Below are 22159 nucleotides of genomic sequence, written 5' to 3'. Positions count from 1 at the left end.
GCTTTTATGTATGTCTAAAATAATTACATGATTGAAAAGGTACCAAAATTGTAATTTCTAGGTACCGAAAATGTCCTCCATGGCATTTAGGAGATTTTTCAAATGCAGAGGGGTATAATAGACCGACAAGTACCAAAAATGTAAGTTTTAGGAACCAAAAATGCTATAAAATTTTTGCAGAGACCATTGGTGTATTTTATGACAAGATCAGGAATTAATTGTGTAGTTCACTCTTAATTTTAAACTATATTACATTAGTATGAGTAGCATAAGTGATGTTGGTTTGATGTTTTAATCCATTAGACACAAGTTCTATGAATGTTGTTAGACTTGCTAAATAACACTCACATAGGATTAGTTTATACTTATCTCTTAGTCTTCTCCTTAACAAATAGTCCCTCCGTCTGATGAATTTTTTAGGATACGAGATTAAAATAATGATATTTAATAAGTTGAAAAATAAGGTAAAAGAGATAAACTGAGAATAAAGTACTCTCGCTATTAGGAGTCTCAGTTTACTTTTCCAATCAATGGTAAGAGCATTCACAATAGAGGGCCGATGGGAGGGCCTTCCCCATCGGTCTCCATAGCCCCACCATTGCGGCGGAAGGGCCTTCCGCTCCCCCCTCTCTCTCCAAATGGGCCGATGTATCGGCCTTGGCCGTCGATGAGGGCTCGTCGATCGGCCCTCCATTGTGGAGCAAGGGCCTATCGACAACCCTCCCAATTTTTTTTTGTTTTTTTTAATATTTTTTTTTATTTCATTTTTTTCTACTATAAATACCATATCCCATTATTTATATTTCTCACACCAATATCTTATCTTCTCTCATTTTATCTCAATACACTTTCTCTCTAGTACATTATTAAATGTCTTCCGGTAGGGATTCCGACGACGAAGTCATAAACCAAGTGGTGCAGCGCGTGCTTGCCGGGACGACACGATGTAGTGAAGAAGCGAACCAATGAAGATTTGCGTATTAACATTTTTGGTTCTAATAAAAAATTAAAATAAAATAGTGATGATATGGAAATGAAATGGAATGGGAGGACTCTATGGGATGGCCCTTCCATTGCAGGGAGATAGGCCCTTTGGCCAAATGTTGATGTGGAATGAGAGGGCCTATGAGAGGGTCCTTCCATTGTGAATGCTCTAAGTAACACTTCATTTTCCTCTAACATTTTCCACTCACGTTATATTATAAAACTAACATATAAAGTGAGTCTCACATTCTATTGCTTTTCTCACTTACTTTCTTTTAAAGTATTTTTTAAAATTCTTGTTGAACTCAAATGAAAATTCTAATAAATAGAGAAGTAATAGAAAAGAAAATGCTCATGTAACTGAAGAAAACAAATGTTATTTTTTGCTAAAACTAAATATTAATTACTTATAATGGGATAATACTCTCGTACTAGTTACTATTATTATGGAAAGTAGTTACAATTTCAAATTAACTAATAATCTCTAAATAATTTAATTTTAAACGCACAAGTCTCGTCACGTAACCTCAAATTTAAATGTGATAATTGTACAAGCACCTATTTCTAGGCAAGTTATGATAAAGCTCTGTTTTACAATCTGGATTTGTCTGCTGCACATTAACATGTGTGGTAATGCAAATCTTGATTCATTAAGTTTGGATAAGCTGCTTGGGTGATGCCCAATCGGTTTGTTCCACCTTGCCCAATCACATCTCTCCGGTGGAAACTTGTGATTTAACTGCTACACGTTTATATATGTTGTGCTACACCCTAATTCATTTAATTTTTAGTCTGACATTTTGCTTTTCATTTTACCAAAAGTAGTAATGAAAGGGCTTTTCAAATCTAGGAGGGGTTTCTTTATTCATAGCATAAATAATCAATTAGGACTTTAGGAGTATGATCTATTAGGGTCCGTTTCATAGCATAGAATAGCCCTAAAAACACACATTTTCTGGTCAAACTCCAGTGCTTGATACCAAATGAAGGTTTTCGCATTGACCCTTGAAAAGGCGCGTGGCCCGCCCAAGCGCATGAAACTATTCCTATGTACATCAGTTAATTTATCGGGGCTTTCTCACCCGATTAGTTTCTTACTTTGAAAGCTGTGTCCAGAAAATAAAAATCTACCACTATTGCCCCTCCATCAATTTACTCATTTGCAAATCATTCTTCAAATTTTTTCACCAAATAGTTTGAAATAGAGGTGGCAGATGTTGTTGGTCGCTGGATAAGGTCCTCGAATGTATTTCTGATTCCTTCTAAAAGACTGCCTGTCGTCGAAGCAGCATACGATGTATTGGGGGGCTGATATCGTTCAAGTTCATTGATTTATGAACCATTAAATTTAGGAGTATTATAGCAATTATTGTCTCCGTGTATCATTAGATGTATTTTTTTTTTCTTCTGTTCACTAATAAATGAATGATCTATTTTATTTTTATTATATTTAATAAATGAATTTTATAAATTACTAATTCACTCTACTCATATTCAAAAGTAAAATTCATATTTTATTAATTTTTTTATCAGTTTTTTTATAAATAAATAAATTCTTAAAATACAAGCTGATTAAAACGAGACATCTAATATCATCGGACGTAGGAAGTATATTAACTTTTAAAAAAAATTCAATTATTACAACTTTAAAATTTTTAAAATTAATTTATGATAAAAAATTCTACTTTATCCTTTACAAGTAAATTGCATCACATAAGTTGAGTCATTTTTATTTTTGACAAACAATAAATCGTTAAATCACTCTTACTTTATTCTCACTCACATTTTACTCTATCTTTTATCTCTCTTACTTCTTCTCTCTCTCTTTTTTTTTTTTATCTAACTTAATTTCTTAATTTCCGAATCCAAATAAATGATCCAACTTAGTTGGGACGGAGAGAGTAGTTAATAATGTGTTTGTATTAACTTATGGCGTACATATGTGAAAAAATAAAACTGAGGTTGACTAGGTGTATTAAACAATGTCGTTTGAGTAAATAAAGGTTTTGTACACATGGTATTATTTGTCTACCAGATCATACATAATTTTTTCCAAATAATATGTAAAATTAAAAGATAACTAAGAAATGTCAAAATTATAATAATCATTTTTATAGACAATTATATTGATTTTTAAAAAATATTACAGTAATATCATGTTACATGTGTAAAACAAAAACAAACATGGCTTTAGGTATATTAAACGATCTCGTTTAAATAGTAGTACTACATTTTTAGTAATTTTTGTCTACTACATTATACATAATTTCCTCCAAATGCTATAAGATTATGAGAAAATTGAGATAATATAAAAATTATGATATACTAGCCCTGTCTCACAATATGAGTTATATTTTGTGGGAGAATGTGTTTTAAGAAATTTAAATAAAGGTAAGTTGAATAAATTAATGGACTATGTCTACGTCTATGACTCTCACTTTATCTATTAGTACTATATAGTTTTAGACTAATAAAATATAGTGGAATATGAGACCTACTTATCTATTTTAGTAAAAATGAAATATTATTCTTATTTTAGTACGAAACCGATGTGCTAAAATATGACTCATATTATGAGAATGGATAGTAATTTAGCATTTCCGAAAATTACATAACTAATAGAAATTGACCAAAATTAGTAATTTTTCTGGCAATTAGCCCTTTAATTTTTATGTTGGCATATTGTAATGCTTCTGGTCCCCTCCCCTACTTCATCAAACTCATTTTTCACTTGGAAAATATAATCCTCATTTTTCTCTAATTATTAATTTTTCACTTGAAAAACCTCCTATATTTTTATCCTATATATATATATATATAGGTAGGGGCATGTTAGGGTGCCATCACCCCTTAAAATAACACCATACCACCATTTCTAGCCAATCATTTGTACACGTGGACGAATAATAAGCTGTCACGTGGCAAAAAAAATAAAAAAAATTCTGGAAAAAGGCGGGCAGCAATCTGCTGTTCTTTAAACAGCAATTTTTCTTGAACAGCAATATCCGACACACTATACAGCAATCTATAGATCGCTGTCTACCGTATTGAATATTGCTGTGTAGCGTTTATAATATTGCTGTATAAGCGTTGTCACGTTGTCATTTTAAGAGGGGTTGTCATTTTAACACAAACCTATATAGGTATATATACATGCACTCTCAAACCCGCGCATATACACTAATCTCTTCTGTTAAATTCCCTCTCAAATCGAAGCTCTCCCTCTCTTTGCAATGGCAAATTCTCACGGCGGCGGAGGAATGCCGACGGCGGAAGATTACCAAGAAGAGGAGGTGTGGGCCATGATCAACGCAAGAGATCAACCCTCCAACCTAACAAACAATCTCTCCACCTCCTCCTCGCGCCACTTCCCCTCCACCGCCGCCGCGAGGGGCATTCCGAGATCCGCCTCCTCCTCCTCCTCCGGCGGCGCTTCGTCGGCGCCTCTCGCCGTCCCCGACTGGTCCAAAATCTTGAAGAAGAATCCCAAGAGGAACGGTGCATGCGGAAATTTCAGCGACGGCGACGACGAGATGGTGCCGCCGCATGAGTATGTGGCGAGGAGGGCACCGGCGGCGCAGGTGGCTTCCTTCTCCATGTGCGAAGGAGTTGGAAGAACTCTGAAAGGGAGAGATCTCAGCAGGCTAAGAAACGCGATTTTGACGAAAACGGGTTTTCTAGAATAGTTGCTACTTTCACTATTAGTACTAAATCGAAAAATAGAATTTGTGGGGTGACCTTATTTGGTGGCTTTTTCGTACCTACAAAAATGTTCTAAATCTAAGATTTTGTATGGCAGATTTGCTTTTTTGGAAGTATTAATTTGTGTATTTTTATTTCTGAAGTCCTCAATCCTCATCGTGTATCTAATTATTCCAACAAATTCGATGATCAAATCTATAGTAACTTTATTTTGGTTTGCTCCATGTTTTATGCGTTTGCGAATAACGAAATCTCTCTTTCAAAACTAAATTACTACTACTTGTTTTATGAATTATAAAGATTAAATTAAATTAAATTGACTAATAAAAATAATCATGTTCATTATATATCCCGGCACTATTGAGTTTATGTTTGTTAAGTGTGTGGGATTTGAGTTTTTTGTATGTTACAATTGCAAACCATAACCTTATTTAGAGACGAAGTTCCGAATTTCGTTTTAAACTTCGATTTCTCTTATAACAACTTAATAGCTTACAGATAATTGGATCGATCAATAAGCTCCATAGTTGTAAAAACAAACAATCCGGTTTAGAGCATCAGCGGCGGACGTCCGCCGGGCGTCGGACCGGCGTACCCGACGTCCGTCGCGGACATCCGCCATTACGTGAGATGGAGGCGGACATGAACGTCCGGTGCGAACACGGGAGTTTCGCGGTGCTGCCGGGACGTCCGTCGCGACGGCTATGGGACGTCCGCCGTTGTGGCAGACTGACGGACGTCCCGACGCAATTTTTTATTTTATTTATTTTTTATTCTTTTATAAACTCTATATATACGGCTCGTTGCAAACTCTAAATATACGGCTCGTTGCAAACTCTGGATATACGATTCGTTGCAACTCTATATATACGATTTTAGAGCATGTATTATCGTTGAAAACGAAGGCCTAAAACAAAAACATATCATACCGTCGGGCCGGGACCCCCGTTCAGCTAGCGGCAAACTATATAGATTCAACGCATATGTATGTTTAAAAAAAAAAAATCGTTGCATTTTTTCCGTATTCGTGTCGAAATTTTAATTCCGTAAATTGTTTAATTCCATAAATTTTTTAATTTGGAGAATTTTTTTTATTGCGGGAAATCCGCGCGGGAAGGCTATGGGATGTCCGCCACTGTGCAGTGGGAAGTCCTTATGACATGGTAGTGCTGGGAAGGCTATGAGAGATCCTTATGACGTGGCATGAAGTGTTTTTGGGAAGTCCGTCGGGAAGGCTATGGGAAGTCCGTCCCCTCTGGGGATGCTCTCAAATTGTAAAAAAAAAAAAAAAAGCAATTGCATTCCTTTTGCAATTCCCCTTAATTAAATACTCCCTCCGTTCTATTTTAGGAGTCCCAGTTGAGTTCGACACGAGTTTTAAGAAATGTAAAGGAAAGTTGGTGAAAAAAGATAATGAGATGTGGATCCTACTTTTTTATATTAGTTTTATAATTAAATGTGAGTGGAAAAATGTTAGTGGAATGTGAGACCTAATACCATTTATGGAATATTCCAACCGAAATTTCTAAAGTGAGACATCCCAAAATAGTAAACTGAGACTTCTAAAGTGGGATGGAGGGAATACTATAGTACATTTCAGGTTTCTATATACAACTAATCCCTCCTTTTATTGACAATGTGAATAATATGATTAAAATTTCTAAAAAAAGAATGAGTATAGCATAATGTAGCTTGTCAGACCATAGTTTTTAGACAACTCCACAACCCAACAATTCATTTTCAATCATGGGCCGATCTGGGCCAGCCCAGCCCACCTAATAAATCCATTCCCTGTTTCCCACAACTTTAGATGGGTAATTTGAACCACCTCCGTGGCTCCGTGACATGAGCAAATAATTCAAGAAGCTATGAACAATTATTCAAATAGAATCTAGATATCAAATTATTTTGAAAAAAAGGACTCCATCTAACGTAACATTACATAAAAAACCACTAGTCTTTTTCAGAAATGGAGAAATCATGTCTTCCAACAGTTTCAATCTTGCAAGTGAAAAATCCTCAGGCATGACTTTTCGACAAATCCTTGGTTTTTATAGCCTCCCATGGTACTTGCAAGGACCGTGATAAGTGGCGATTAAGAGATGCATGAGTAAGGACATATATCTTTGATCAATAGCGGATCCAGGAACATAATATCATGGGGTCGAACAAGATAGTAAATATTTATGTAAAATAATTATTTAAATTAATTATTTTTTATAAATATATATTTTAATATAAATAATTCATGGGAGTATCGATATTCTTAAAGCAACATACTCCACTTTCTACGTCTCGTCATAAGTGAGACGCTTCATAATTTAAGAAAAAAACATTTACGGAGTTAAGTGAAGAAAGAATAAAATAGGAGGTTAGATAAAACAAAGGTGCAAATAAATAATAAAGTAAGAGCAAACAATTATGTTATGGAGTACGTATTTTGACAAAAAAAATGACATCCCTGGGTTGGGACGTACTAAAACTAATACGAGACGCTTATGGTGGGACATAGCATAATTTTTTTGTAACATACCAAAATTTTAAAGATTTAAAAAATTGAATATAAATAATAAGGTTGAAAATTTAAATTATAAAACTAAAATTAGAAGAAATTAAAAAAATATTTACTTCATATAAGTACGTGTTTCATTAAGATAAGTTGATTTTGATATCCTGTACTACTACTATTTAACATTATTTGGTATTTTAAGACAGAGAATACATTTTTAATGGACTTCTAAGAATTAATGCAAATAAAGAAAAAAAATTTCTTTTACAATTAGATAACATATTTAAGATATTTAATCTTTTAAATTTAGTCAAATTGTGTGAGCATATGTATTTATTGATGCCAGTTTATTCTAGTTCACGTTAATATAGGAATGAGAAATCAATAATTACATCTCCAACTCGATTCTCTTTCTCTTTGAAAACAAAAACCGCGGAAGGACTCTTCCCCTCCAACTCCTTCGTTCTTGACAACGGTCTCCCCTGCCGGCTACCGTGATGCCGACATCCGGCTGCCTCACTTTCTTCCTTTCTCTCTGCTCAGTCTCCTCATCATCTCACACTCACACGGCGTGACGACGTGAGGTGGGGGCGGAGACGTTAACGCCGTAGGGTCGGAGGCCGAAGAAAATAGCTTTCCAGTGGCACTGCGGGGCAGGTGGTGGGGTCGGCCGACCCCGCCCGACCCCACCTAGATCCGCCAGTGTCTTTGATACATTGCTGTTCAAACAATTACTAACAGGGATGTCAATGAGGCGATAATTTGCTCCCAACAAGAATAACTGTTTTATTTTGAAAATAAAAGAGTCCGTTTATTTAGGAAACCATAAAGAAGAAGAAAAAGAAACCGATAAAGAAGAACAACATAGGCACTTCCAAAATAATTAAAAAGATGAAGACAACTTAGAGACGAGAGAGTTCAAAGAGTAGGGATTTAACATAATTTTAAAATAGCTAATGAATTTTAAAAACAAAAATCGTGGAGTATGTAAAATTGTAACGATTTTTGAGGGGCTGAATTTTAGGGATATTTTACATATATATTTAACTATATTTTAGGGATACTTTCCATATATATTACACCCTCCGTTCCATAGTAATAGGGGCGTTTTTCCATTTCCGTCCGTTCCATAGTAATAGAGTCATTTTCTTTTTTAGTAAAAGTCAATACATTTTTCCACACTTACTTTACTCTCTCTTACTTTTTTCTCTCTTCATCTCTCTACCTTTTTCATTTTCCACTTTATTCTCTCTTTACTTAACTCACCTAATACAATTTTTTTTAATCTCCGTGCCGAAAAGTTTTGCCTCCATTACTATGGAACGGATGGAGTACTAATTTAACTATTTCCTCTCGTCCCATAGAAGATATCACATTTTCCTTTTTAGTTTGTCCAATAAGAGCATCTCCAATAGCGGCTAGCCCACCGGCTAGCCGATTCGCGTCGCTAGCCGAACCATTGGAATCGGCCAACGCGTTTTCGGCGAGAGAATATGCAAGCGCACGCCGATTTGTGGGCGCTCGCTGATGCGCTAGCCGCCATTGTGGCGTGCCGATCGGCGAGCGATCGGCCAACGCTATTTTTTATTTTTTGAATTTTTTTAAAAAACTATATATACGCGATTTTAGTTTCATTTTCATTTGCACCACTTGTTTTAACGAGTTTTCTCTCTCTCTAAATTTCTGTATAAGAGCAACATCGAGCGATGAACAACAACAACGAGTCCAGTCCGGCGACGAGCGGATCTCAGACTCCTACGGTACCCGTGGGGTCTGGATGGGGCCAAATGGGCGGGCAGATGGGCGGGTAGATGGGCCAAAGGTTTAACATCCCTTGACAACAGTTGATGGGGATGATGGCGGGAGCGCGCGGGGGATGCAGTAGGGGATGCCGGGCGGGGGGCAAGCCAGCGGCGGGCAGGCAACTCCGGGGTGGGGAGGTATGCCCCAGATACCGCAGCAGATGCTGCAACAGATGATGTGGATGATGGCGGTATGGCAGGGAGGGATGCAACCCGGTATGCATCCCGGGATGCAGGGGTCACCGGGGGGGGTACACGGTCTATCGTCCTTCTCTTGATTTTTTGACGGCTTCGTCTCACATGTCGACCCCAGTGGAGACACAGTTCACTGGGGATGACCATTTCTCATTGCATGAGCTGGGGATCGATATCGGGGAGGCGGACACTGCCGTTCCAGCGGGTCAGGCCGCGTCGAAGAAGAAGAAGAAGAAGACCAAGGGGAAGAGCAAGGTGGTCGACGAGTCGTCGTAGCCGGCTGTTGACGACACCCCCACGCGGAGGAAGTGGACGGAGGATGAGTAAGTCGCCCTGGCCAAGGCGTGGCTGTCGGTTTGCGACGATCCGCTGGTTGCGAACAACCAGCGGATCGTCAACATGTGGGCAAAGATTAGACAGCCTACAAGAGGAACTGCCTGCACGGAAAGGACTACAGCGGGAGGAGTGCCGGAAGGGGTGGGAACGCATCAGGGCCGCGGTCGGCCGATTTTCGAGGTTGTACGCCAACGCCCTCCGCATGATGCGTAGTGGGCAGACCGAGGAGGACGCCCGGAGGATAGCGGAGAGTCAGTTCACCGTGCCGGGGACTTATAAGGAGTTCACCTTCTGGGAATGCTATCTGGTGCTGAAGGACTCCGAGAAGTTCCGGACGGGGTCGAAGCTGGGTGGCCGAAGAAGTAGAAGCTGAACTATTCCGACGATTACAGCGGCAGCAGCGGCGGATCCTACGAGCTCCCCACGAATGCTGAGGAGTTTCCGATCCCTCCAAACTTTGTTCGTCGCCCTCGCTCGGTTGGCCAAAAGCGGGCGCAACGGGTAGTGAGGGGATCCCCCCCTATCGCCCTAGGAGGTCATCTCGGCACCCCCCTACGCGCGTACACCTTATTCTCGCGTCACAAAACGCGGGAACAGATGTATAAGGTCTTCCAAGAGTAGAGGGCCGCAACTGACCCTACGGAGAAGAGGTTTCTTCACTCCATGCTCGACAGCATGCAGGTGGATTTGGATGCCACGAGGGCACTGATGGGGGGCTCAGACGCGGGTTCAGATGCCACCGATGTGGAGGTCCCAGGTGGTAGCGGCAACGGCGGGGACGGCGATGAGGAGTAGAGAGAGGCGGGGCTCGTGTGTGGAAGCCCGTTTTTTTTTTATTATGTACTTTTTTTATCTATGTATCTTTTTTTAATTTAAATGAAATGAATGCATTCTTCCGTATATGTCTCGTAAATTTAATTCCGTAATTTATCGTAAATTTAATTGCGTAAAATGTAGTTGTTTTTGAATTATTTTTATTGCGGCTAGCCTGTGGCTGGCCTTAGGCTAGCCTATTTGAGTAAAATGATGATGTGACAGGTAGAATTTTAGTGCTGATGACGTGGCAGGGAGAGAGAGTGGCTAGTCCGTGACTGGCCTAAAGCCATTGGAGATGCTCTAAAAGGTGTCACATTTTTTTTTTGGAAAATTTTTTCTCTCATATGAATATAAAAATTATATTTTCTCTCTCTATTTAACCCACAAAATAAAACTTACTAAAATCTCGTGTCATCCAATAAGTATGACATCGGACGGAGGGAGTACTATATATAGGGATATCTTCCATATTTTCTATTAGAGCATCCGCTATGGTGCTTAGGCCAGCCATAGGCCAACCATTCTCTCCCCTGCCACGTCAGCAACACTAAAAAATCCACCTGCCACATCAGATTTAGGCCAGCCATAGGCCAGCCGCAATAAAAATAATTCAAAATATACTACATTTACGGAATTAAAATTACGATTAAATTACGGAATTAAATTTACGACACATATACGGGAAAAATAATCAATTCCATTAAAAAAAAAGTACAAAGATTTAAAAAAAAAGTACATGATTTTTTTTTTAAAAAAAGGGCTTCAACACACGAGCCCCGCCACTCTCTACTCCTCATCGCCGTCGCCGTCGCCGCCGCCGCTGCCGCGACCCGTGGTATCTGAGCCCACGTCGGAACTCCCTAGCCGTGCCCTCGCGATCTCCAAATCAACACGCATGCTCTCGAGCATCTCGTGAAGAAACATCTTCTCCGTGGGGTCAGTGGCGTTCTTCCACTCTTGGAAGACCTTGTACATCTGAGCCCGCGTTTGGTTACGCGAATGGAGAGTGTACTCGAGTGGGACGGGTGGGAGGGCGGAGGACTGGACCTCGCGGGGCGATAGGGGGGATCCGCCCCTCGCAGCCCGCTGCGCCCGCTTCTGTCCAACCGGGCGGGGGCGACCAGTAAATGAAGGAGGGGATGGAAACTCCTCAGCATCCGGGGGGAGGTCGTGGGATCCGCCGCTGCTGCCGCTGTAGTCGCCGCTATAGTTCAGCGCTGCTTCTTCGGCCACCCAGCGTCGCACCCCGCCCGGAATTTCTCGGAGTCCTTCAACAACAAGAAGCACTCCCAGAAGGTGAACTCCTTATACTTCCCCTCCAAGGGGAACTGACTCGCGGCTATCCTCCGGGCGTCGTCCTCATTCTGCCCACTTCTGAGCTGACGGAGGGCGTTGGCGTACAAATTCGCAAAACGGCCCACCGCAGCCCTGGTGCGCTCCCACCCCTTCCGGACCTCCTCGTTGCTGAAGTCCTTCCCGTGTGGGCAGTGCCTCCTATAGGCAGCTCTGATCTTCGACCACATGTTGACGACCCGCTGGTTGTTCGCAACCAGCGGATCGTCGCACACCTCCAACCACCCCTTGGCCACCCCGGCGTACTCATCCTCCGTCCACTTCCTCCGGCCAGGGGCAGCGGGCTGCGATGACTCGCCGACCGCCTTGCCCTTCCCCTTCCCCCTCGTCTTCTTCTTCGGCGCGGCCCGCGTCGCTGGAACGGGAGTATCATCTTCCCCGAGATCGATCCCCATATCGTGCAATGACAGAAGGTCATCGCCAGAGAACTGCGTCTCCACTGGGGTCGACGTGTGAGACGAAGCCGTCAAAAAATCAAGCGAGGGCCGATATACCGTGTCCCCTCCCGGTGACCCCTGCACCCCCCCTGCATCCCGGGATGCATACCGTGCTGCATCCCGCCCTGCCACATCATCCCCATCATCTGTTGCAGCATCATCTGCTGCTGCATCTGGGGCATACCCCCCACCTGGGCGCTGACTGCCCGCCGCCCGGCATCCCCCACGGCATACCCCCCTGGTTCCCCCCCATCGCCCCCCCCCCCCCCCGGCGCACCAACCATCATCCCCATCATCTGATTCCAAGGGATGTTAAACCCCGGGCCCATCTGCCCCCACCCAGATCCCACAGGTACCGTGGGAGTCTGAGATCCACTCGTCGCTGGACTGGACTCGTTGTTGTGATCCATCGCTCGATGATGCTCTTGTACAGAAAGTTAGAGAGAGAGAAAACTCGTGAAAACAAGTGGTGCAAATGAAAATGAAACGAAAATCGCGTTTATATAGATTTTTAAAAAAAAATAAAAATAAAAATAAAAAATCGGCGCTGGCCGATCGGGCCGCCACAATGGCGGCTAGCCGATCGGCCAGCCCACGCCGATCCGCTAGCCGATTTCTCTCTCGCCGACTGCAATGGTTCGGCTAGCCGATCGGCTAGCGCGACGAATCGGCTAGCCGGTCGCTAGCCGACCATTGCAGATGCTTAGAGTGTGATTCTAGTAAACCTATAATCCACACTTTGCTCTCCAAGCGCAAGCGCCACGATTACGCCGCCGATTCTCTTATTTTCTCCCCATAAAGGAGAACTCCCCCTCCAATTCCCCTCACTTTATGGCTATAATCCACACATCATACCCCCCCTAAACTTACCCCAATGTCGACATCTCTCTCCAAACGCAAGCGCCACGATTACGTCGCCGATTCTCTTATTCTCCCCATAAATCCTATTAGAAGAATCTCCTCCAATTCCCCTATTTCGTCCCCTATCAGAATCTCCGTCACCATAACTGATGTATTCTGGGACAATGCCCTAAAATTTTACGCCGACTCCTCCGACACTATCAAATCCATCCACGACAACATTCACCTCATCACCGGAATTCCGGTTACCGAGCGGAGGCTTTTCTACGGCCGGAAACAGCTGCATTGGGAGCAGACTTTAGCGGAATGTGGATTGCACAAATTTGCAGGACTCTCCCTTGTTGCCCAGATGCGCAGCGGCAGCACCAAACACCCCAAGGCCTGGGAGCTCATCAACGAGGTTGTTTCGTTTATTTTCGTTATGTGCAACAAAATTCCTCCTTTCGATGTTCCCTTTTCGATTAAGCTAATGCTCGCCGAATTCTTGGAGATGATTCCACGAGCGGACATTGAACAAGCGTGTGGACATTTGAAGATGTTCAGTGCTTCCTCGGCCCCAACAGTGCTAGTCAAGCTTTATATGTCCCCTTTTAGAACGAACAAGAGTGCGGCTGATGAGGCCATTAGATATTTCCTCACCTCGATTAAGAGCATCCTGCCTAAGCATATGCATCATCAGTGTGTGCCAATGATTTTGGAATTCTGCAAATTGTTGAAGGAGGCAGCTGGAATTGATGATCCGTTGTATCGTTGGTTAATGCTGGTGGATACTGAGGTTGGAAAGAAGGCTAAAATTGAGGAGTTAGCAGCTAAACTCTCCCGTGCTTTGGTCTTAAGTGTGGAGTCAAGGCGTTTTTTTGAGCCTTCATTGGTTGTTAGTATAAGGGATTTCTCTTCATTTGTGGCACCACACATCAAGGAGATGAAGGAGGGACGTGGCGGACCAGATGAAGCTACAAATTTATATGGAATTTTCAATAATATATACAGTAAATTCGAGTGGTATTTGGGGAAACTCGAGGACCATTTGGAACAGGATAAGGATACCGGATTTTGTTGTCATTACATTGGATTTATCAAACAACTTAATATCTCAAAAATTTACAATGGCGGTGAAAGTATATTTTGGGAAGCCATGAAGAGTAGGAAGGGTACTTTCTGTAAACTTGTCCTCAAGGCTGCAAAGAGGGGTGAAGACCATAGTTGGATTTTTGAGTGCAAGGAAATGACCAACTTTGAGACAAGGAGACATTTAGCAAGGATGATCCTTCCCATGGTGAAGGATTACCATCACGAACCGCATGAGATGCTTATTGACCGCTCACATTTGTTGGCAGAATCATTTGAGTATATAAAACACGCTCATATTCATTCCTTACGTGCTGGTTTATTTATGGCGTTCAAGAATGAGGAAGCCACTGGCCCTGGTGTTCTACGGGAGTGGTTTTCCTTGGTATGCCAAGCAGTCTTCAACCTTCAAAATGCCCTCTTTGTAGCTTGCTCTAATGATCGCAGAAGGTTCTATCCAAATCCAGGTAGACATGGCTTGCTTGCTACGTCATAGAAGCAAGTAGATGAGAAACCGTTATTGATGTCTGATCTATTGACCTAAATCATGTGTGTCTGAATTCCTTTTTGTCTACTTTTATGGTAAGACTATCTGAGGCCTGTTCACTCAAAAATTGTCTGATTCTTTCTGTAAATTAGCACACTAAAGAAAGACACTTGAAAATTGTAATCCCTGTGACATTAGAAGTAATTCCAGTTCCAGTTCAGTTGAAACTACAAGGCTGATCATTCCATTTATTGCCTTTTTTCTGTTTGCAGCATCTAAAGTGGACCCAGTGCACGTCGAGTATTTTGGCTTCACCGGAAAGTTGATTGCCTTGGCCTTGATGCATAATATACAAGTGGGCATTGTATTTGATCGTGTATTCTTTTTGCAATTGGCTGGGCATACAATCACCTTAGAAGATATAAGGGATGCAGATCCCTTGTTTTATAACAGCTGCAAGCAAATCTTAGAGATGGACCCTGAGGCTATTGATCAAGATGCCTTAGGTCTAACGTTTGTTCATGAAGTTGAGGAGCTGGGAACATTGAAGACTCTTGATCTCTGCACTAATGGGAAAAGTATTGCTGTAAACAGTAAAAATAGGAGGCAATATGTTGATTCTCTTATACAGCACCGGTTTGTAATATCTGTTGCCGACCAGGTAGAGCATTTTGCTAAAGGTTTTGCTGACATTATTGGTTGTCGCCGTCTCCAAAAATCCTTCTTCAAATGCTTGGAACTAGAAGATCTAGACTGGATGCTATATGGCAGTGAAAGTGCAATCTCTGTAGATGATTGGAAAGCACATACAAAGTATGAGGGCTTTAAGGAAACAGAAGATCAGATATCCTGGTTTTGGAAGGTATGTTAATGAAATTATATCTTATTTATTCTTAATTTGCCTTAAGTGACTTTGTGTCTGTTTTAATTTTTATAATTGAACCCCAGGTTGGTTTTGACTCACTAGTTCAAAGAAATTGTTGAATTGGCTTTAGCCAGAAGTGCCTATAAAGCTTTCATCAACATTCATGTTGATTTTTAAATTGATTTTCAGTGGTGCAAAGTTGGGGAATTTGTTAGTGCTAACCTAGCCTTTAAAGTTTATCAAATTCCCTTTATAGAGCTTGTTTTAGTTAATCTAACAATTCTGCATTGAATCAGAATGGTACTTATTTCTCAGTCAAATACAACATCTAAGCAAAGATGAGAGATATGATAAAACTCATGTATAAATATTAGCATATAGTATGTCTATATTTATATTCATTAATAAGTAGTTAGAGAGGTATGTGGCATGTGATATTGCAAATATGTAGTATGTACAGCAAATATTACAGGCTATTTTTTTGCATCCAATCTCTGTCCATGTGAACAAGTTTATTTTCATTGAATATCCATGTTTGATACATTACCCTTCTTGACATATCCATCTTCCGGTGTTCCATTGCAACCCATAGATTGTCGGAGATATGGCAGCGGAGCAGAAAAAGATTCTACTCTTCTTCTGGACCTCGGTCAAATACTTACCAGTTGAAGGTTTCAGTGGTTTAGCTTCTCGGCTTTACATCTACAAGACTTCTGAATCCTGTGGACGGCTTCCTTCATCTCATACATGCTTTTACCGGCTGAGTCTCCCGGCGTACCCTACCAGTGATGTGATGCACGATCGTCTCAACATTATCACTCAGGAGCATGTAGGTTGCAGCTTTGGGACAAAGTGAAAATATGTGGATTTAGATGGTGGTGCAGAAAATAGAATTTCTCACAGTTTGGCCAAACTAAACTTAAACAAGACAAACATACTGTAATGAGCTAATTTAGGTAGAAACATGAGTTAACAACTACTCCATATAACATGAGGAAACAGAAACAGATCGAAGTAAGAAAAGTAAATACATGATCCCCAGAGAAAAGGGCCTTTTGAAGAGCGCACTCCCTCTAATCATACTCACACCAAGTTGGAAAAAAGAGTAGGCAGCCGCAATCCCATCTGCCACCACCAAGAAACTGCAAATCAGTAAACACATGAGATGAGGCCTCTAAATCAGTGGATAACAATTATCAAGATCTCTCGATAATTTGAAGACAAAAATTAGCACCATGTTCGATGAGAAACTCCACAATTTTGACATGTTCCCCTTTGGAAGCTTGTGCTATAGGAGTATCCACTGATGCAGTTTATGGTGTTAGTATACAAGGAAAGATTACTTAAACATGCATAAACAAACAGCAGAACAAACAATTCATCAAGAAGAAACGCGCGCGTGAGAGAGAAACTCTTGTAAGTCAAGGCATCAACAAAAACTTGGACTTTCTTGATCAAGAATTTGCACATCTCCAAATGTCCGATTTCAACCGCGTGATGCAAGAAACTCCAGTAGAGAAGTCAATATATTGATCGCATATTTTGCGGAATTCCCACTCATCACCAACCTTTTTTCTAATTGCTGGAATCAGACATTCTAAAAACCTAAGAATGCAAAGACTCAGAAATCGGGAAAAGGGTGAAGAAATAACAAGATGACTTCACCCCTAAGTTGGTCGAGGTCTCCACTAGCACCAGCCTCGATAATCGATGCACCTGCCATTTTTTACCAACTGTAAAATGAATTCTCGAAGCCCCCCCCCCCCCCCCCCCCCACACACACAACAGCTGCAACCGAGCATGCATCAACAAGAAGACATATGGCCCAAGCAAGTGAAACAAAGAGGTTTTCTAATCAACATACCAATTTCAGAAGTAGAACCTATGGCGTTCGAGTTGTTAAGAGACAGTTGATTTGATTTTACCTTTCTATACAGATTGCCACCCAAAATATGCACGGCATTATTACTGTTGGATGTATGGACTATTATTTGGGCTTGATTTAATTTGTGTCTGGGCTTTTATCCTTACTGGACTTAGCCTAGAAGCCCAGCTGCTTAATCGTCGCCTCTGGATTCCTGCCACGTGCCCCCTTCACTTGGATTATGCTCCTCAGCCGTTGGATCAAGGGTTTGTGTTTTTGCGTGTGATAAGTGAGTAGAGATGCGCCTCTTTCATTCTACTCTCGGTGATTCTCTGACTTCTCTCTTCTTCTCCGATGGCCTTCTCGATCGATTCCTTGAGATTCTTCACTGTCTTTGTGTGAATAATCGGTGTGTGAGTTGTTAAGAAGGCAACTGCTTCGGTTGCTTAGTGTTGTGAGAATTAGGATTTCTGTTCTAAGTTGTGTTCGGTGAACTAATCCGGTGTGAAGGGGCTGTGTGGTGAAGGCATTGACGGTGCGAGGGTAGACTACAGTCAATTCATCGGTGCTCCCTTGGATTCGGTTCTAGTTGAATAGATCTGGGCTATGTGGTGGGGTTCTAAGCCATATCTTGTGATCTGTTCTGATTTGCTTTTATTCTTTGTGTTAGTTTCTTATATTTGATCCGAGAGGATCTTGTGTGAAGTTACTATGGTTTCTTGAGTGTGCAGGATACAAATCAAGTGGGTGAACCAACTAGGGTTTCGGTTAAGAGGCTTGTAATAGTTAGGGTTCTCTTACTTGTATCTCTTGTACGTTTACACCTTTGTATTAGTGTAAATCAGCCGCGTGGGTGAGAGTTTGACTGAGCTCTCTCGTACAAGAACAGATAGGTCTTGGTAATTTGATTTTGTTAAGGAACGAAAGAGAAAAAATTGGTTGCTCTTCAACTTGGTTTAAGGATTCATAATTTAGATTAGGAGTTTCGGAGCTCATTCATATAATGCACCATTTTATATTACACTAATAAAATAATGACATGTGGATATTTTTTAAGTTAACAAATTAATAGACTAAATGATTAATTATCATCATACATATCCTCATACACCAACATTTTAGTTAATCAAACCAATAAATAAACGGATAATCACACTTCCAATTCCATTTTGTTGGAGGAGAAACAACATATTAACTACAAGTCATGAATGCAAATTTTCGAGCTGCTCATTTTCTGATCAACCAGAACACAAACACCACCTTCTTGAAATTCCACTTTACTTTGTTATTTATCACTCATTTAAAGTCAATTAATTCATATAATAACACAAAGAATCAAAAGAATTGACAGCAGATAGTGCTGAGATGGAAATTCAAGAGGAATCGATTTGGCAATTTAAAGGGCAAACAAGACCTCCACAATTTGCAGTGCCCCAAAATGCTATGAGCTAACTTTAAGACTAGATTTCTTTGCTCACACTTAACTTAAAGAATTAGAAGGAAGAAAAAAATACATAATACCAATAAATTTGAAATAAGTCAAGAAATCAAGTAAATAAATACATAGTTGTAAACGTAAATTAATCAGAGATAACTGCGGACCAAAAAAAAGTTTAAGAAAACAGAAGAAAAAAGGAGGGGATAAAGCTGTGGAGAGTAGAGACACTATCTTCGGATAACATAGTGCACACCATTAAATTATGATGTACTTGGAGGATCAAGAGCAGTGTACGTCAAGTTCCAGTACTCATCATTAATGAGTGTAGTAGTCCCTTCATATTCCTGTGTTGTAGAAGCTTGTTCTAAACCACTCTTTGTTGCTTTTGGTTTCCGTTTTTTCCTAATATCCTGTTCCAAAGCATTCTTTGGTCCCTTACTTGATTTGTAGGGTCCTTTAGGTTTCAAGCCTTTGATTTGACTTTCGTTGGCATCACTATCAATTGCAATAGTTGCAACATCTCCAACCTTATTTGCCTCAACTACCACATTATTTGCCTTTCCTATCATTCCATCAATGTTGTTTCCCATTTTCAGAAGACAATCACTAGCATAAGTATAACCATCTTCACTCTCAACTGCTTTTACGGCCAACTGCATGAATGAGTTACATAACTCTTTATATTGTTGCTTCTTTTTTAATTTTTCATCAACAATAACCCCTTCATCACAACCTCCTGTCATACCATTCTTCGCATGTTTGGTCCACCCTTCAAGATATATTCGTCAAGTATTCGGTCCATAATCCATATTCATAAACGTTAAGACTTTTAAACTCTGTGATCATAAAATACCTGAGAATTCAAACTTTCTACAACTGCAAGAAATAGAACCTCCAATAGAATCATATGTGACTATATGCTCTTTAGTTCGATGAAATGGCTTGACCTTATATATTCTTGAACTTCCAAGTTCATCCCCACTCTCGATCTTGCTTTCAAATGCCTTTCTCAACTCCTCGTTAAACAATGCAAACATCTTATGTGTATATACGGCAGAAACATGCTTTAATATTTCCAATGGAAATGTCATAGTAGGAGAACTTTGAGCATTTTTGAAATCTTCTGTTGATTCCTTCTCACGGCGATCATCTATCAACCTGTGAAAATGATGGAACACCTCAACAATATTGTTTTTGTAACTTACATAATGCTTCACAACAACATTCATGCACTCACTCCGTTGAGTTGTAATGATATCTGCACAAAAAGTACTTCTTCCATAAACCAATGCCCATTTTTTTTCCTTAGAGAAAACAGTCTTGCCAACCACTGATTATCTTTCAAGTCATATTTCTCTATCACTTTGTTCCATGCATCAAGGAATTCTGACTCTTCTTCATAGTCGTATATACAACTACTAAAATAAGCTGCAAATGTGTTCTTGAAACTCGAAAAAACGCTTGAGAGATGAATGACTGCATTTTGAAAAATATGCCAAACACATAAGTGATGGTAAGTTGATGGCCACTTGGAAGCTAAAGCAACACTCATTCCTTGATCTTGATCTGTTAAGATGGTTTTTGGTCTCTTTCCCATCATGGCAATTTCAAATGCAGCAAACAACCATTCAAAGGTTTCAATCGTTTCATCATACAATAATGCTGCACCAAACACATTTGTTTGTTTATGATGATTTACACCAACGAACAGGGCGATTGGTCTTCCATCTCGATGTTTTTAGTATGTTGTATCAAAGCAAACGACATCACCAAAATGACCAAAATCTTGTATCATTCTACCATCTGTCCAAAATATATTTGTAATCAGATCTTCCACGTCCAACTGTATTGCATAGCAAAAGTGTGGATCATCACTAATCATCCTTTGTAAATATTGTAAAACACCTCCACTATCGCCTTGCTTGATTTCCAAAGTCCTCTTTGTTCTCAAATAATTCTTTAAATCAATATGAGTAAAACCAAGATGTTGAATTCCGCCGACTTCTTTTGCCATTACATCTATAATTTTCTTTGGATGCAATCCACAACTTTGAGCCACATCAATTTGAGTTTGTTGAATATTAGACATTTGTCTAAAACATCTAAACATGTAAGATTTTTCTGGATCACACAATTCATGATTGTGCTCTTCCATGAACTTCACAATGAGAAACTTTCCACCATATCTGCAATAGACTTTCATCGTAGCCTTACACCCACACCTAATTTCAGGATGGGGATTTTTTAACTGTAACGCCTCAATTGTTTGTTGTTCTAAAACCTTCTCTGCAACAACAAAAACTAATGTCCAATATATTGCCCGTAACTAGATCTTTATGAGCGGCCATTTTGTGAGTTCCAAAACTTATTGCCTTAGCATATTTTCATATAAGCATCATATGCTTCAACTTCTATTTCGAACTCCATCCCTATCTTAGGAGTAAGGTCATCTGATATGATTTCTTCCATACCTACAAATTATACTAGAAAAAAATAAATTAGTTATCAAATACACGTTCACACGCTCATAATTTTTCATCTACTTTCAAATCAAATAACAAATTGACAGCATTAAATCCATTTAATCCCTATCTCTTCTACTACTCTACGTGATCATTTAATCCATTTTCAAAGCACCTCATTCCATTAAAAATTGAAACAAATTCAAAGCACCTCATTGAAACTTAATTAAAACTTAATTGAAACAAATTCAAATTCAAAGCACCTCACGTGACAACAATAAAACTTAATTGAAACAAATTCAAGCACCTATTTCCATTAAAAATTGGATAACAATTACTATAACAGATTGAAGCTAAGTTCAAATCTAATGAATTACTTACGCTTTACTTAATAAATGAAAACTTGGAAATCTTCTTTATTTGAACTTGAGAATAAAAATGCAGACACTTGTTCGGCGCTAAGCTCTTTATGAATTTTAATGGGAATTGAATAAATGAAACCTCTAGGGTTTATTTCCTTTATTAAAGAATTCGTAAGCTATTATATTGGTGTATGGCTATATGTATGATATGATGATAACTAATCTTGTAGTTATTATTTTATTAATTTAAAAAATATCCAAATGTCGATATTTTATTAGTGTAGTATAAATTGATGTATTATATGAATGAGCGGATCCACTCCGGAAAACTTTGGGCTTCGTTAGTCAACAATTTTTTCAAACTTTATTTTAATCCTCTATTTCTTGAATTATATTTTAGCACACCTAAGTGATTAAGTGATGTGAATGGAAAATTTTGATTTAGTTATTCTGAATAATAAAAAAATTGATCTTGGATTTTAAAATACATTATAAAATTAATGAATAACAATATTCAATACTCATGTTGTTGTAAGTATTGCTCATTCAATAACCAAGGACATTGGGAATAAGTTAGAAGATGAGTGTTTTCAAACCTTGCCTCTATGCTATGTACTT

At 39.8% G+C, this 22159-nt stretch overlaps 2 protein-coding genes, 1 long non-coding RNA gene and 1 pseudogene across 4 annotated transcripts; 2 read left to right on the top strand and 2 right to left on the bottom strand.

Moving 5' to 3' along the window:
- Window positions 1-4194: 4194 nt before the first annotated feature.
- LOC125187962 (protein S40-4-like) lies at window positions 4195-4855 on the top strand. Its single transcript, XM_048084658.2, has one exon. The coding sequence runs from the start codon at window positions 4218-4220 to the stop codon at window positions 4668-4670; it is 453 nt and encodes a 150-aa protein (XP_047940615.1). The 5' UTR covers window positions 4195-4217; the 3' UTR covers window positions 4671-4855.
- Window positions 4856-12960: 8105 nt separating this feature from the next.
- LOC125214224 (E3 ubiquitin-protein ligase UPL5-like) lies at window positions 12961-16475 on the top strand. Of its 2 annotated transcripts, none has more exons than XM_048115161.2 (3): window positions 12961-14530; window positions 14823-15412; window positions 16008-16475. In XM_048115161.2, exons 1-3 carry the CDS (start codon window positions 13009-13011, stop codon window positions 16269-16271), a joined length of 2376 nt encoding a protein of 791 aa, XP_047971118.1. In that variant the 5' UTR covers window positions 12961-13008; the 3' UTR covers window positions 16272-16475. The 2 variants fall into 2 exon arrangements, with proteins under 2 accessions (XP_047971118.1, XP_047971126.1); XM_048115169.2 differs by lacking the exon at window positions 16008-16475 and adding an exon at window positions 15499-15853.
- LOC125214239 (uncharacterized) lies at window positions 16139-17149 on the bottom strand. The gene is made up of 3 exons (XR_007175085.2): window positions 16650-17149; window positions 16447-16557; window positions 16139-16255 (listed from the first exon to the last, which is right to left on the bottom strand). It is a non-coding gene; the product is annotated as an uncharacterized LOC125214239 (long non-coding RNA).
- A 1828-nt stretch (window positions 17150-18977) lies between these two features.
- On the bottom strand, window positions 18978-21186 carry LOC148931693 (protein FAR1-RELATED SEQUENCE 5-like; annotated as a pseudogene).
- Window positions 21187-22159: the final 973 nt, after the last annotated feature.

This window comes from Salvia hispanica, chromosome 2, assembly GCF_029641045.1.
Source record: "Salvia hispanica isolate PSC_SH4W2 chromosome 2, Shi_PSC_v1, whole genome shotgun sequence".
NCBI lineage: Eukaryota > Viridiplantae > Streptophyta > Magnoliopsida > Lamiales > Lamiaceae > Salvia > Salvia hispanica.
The sequence above is the reverse complement of the archived record's forward strand: the minus strand, read 5'-3'. Positions and strand labels throughout refer to the sequence as shown.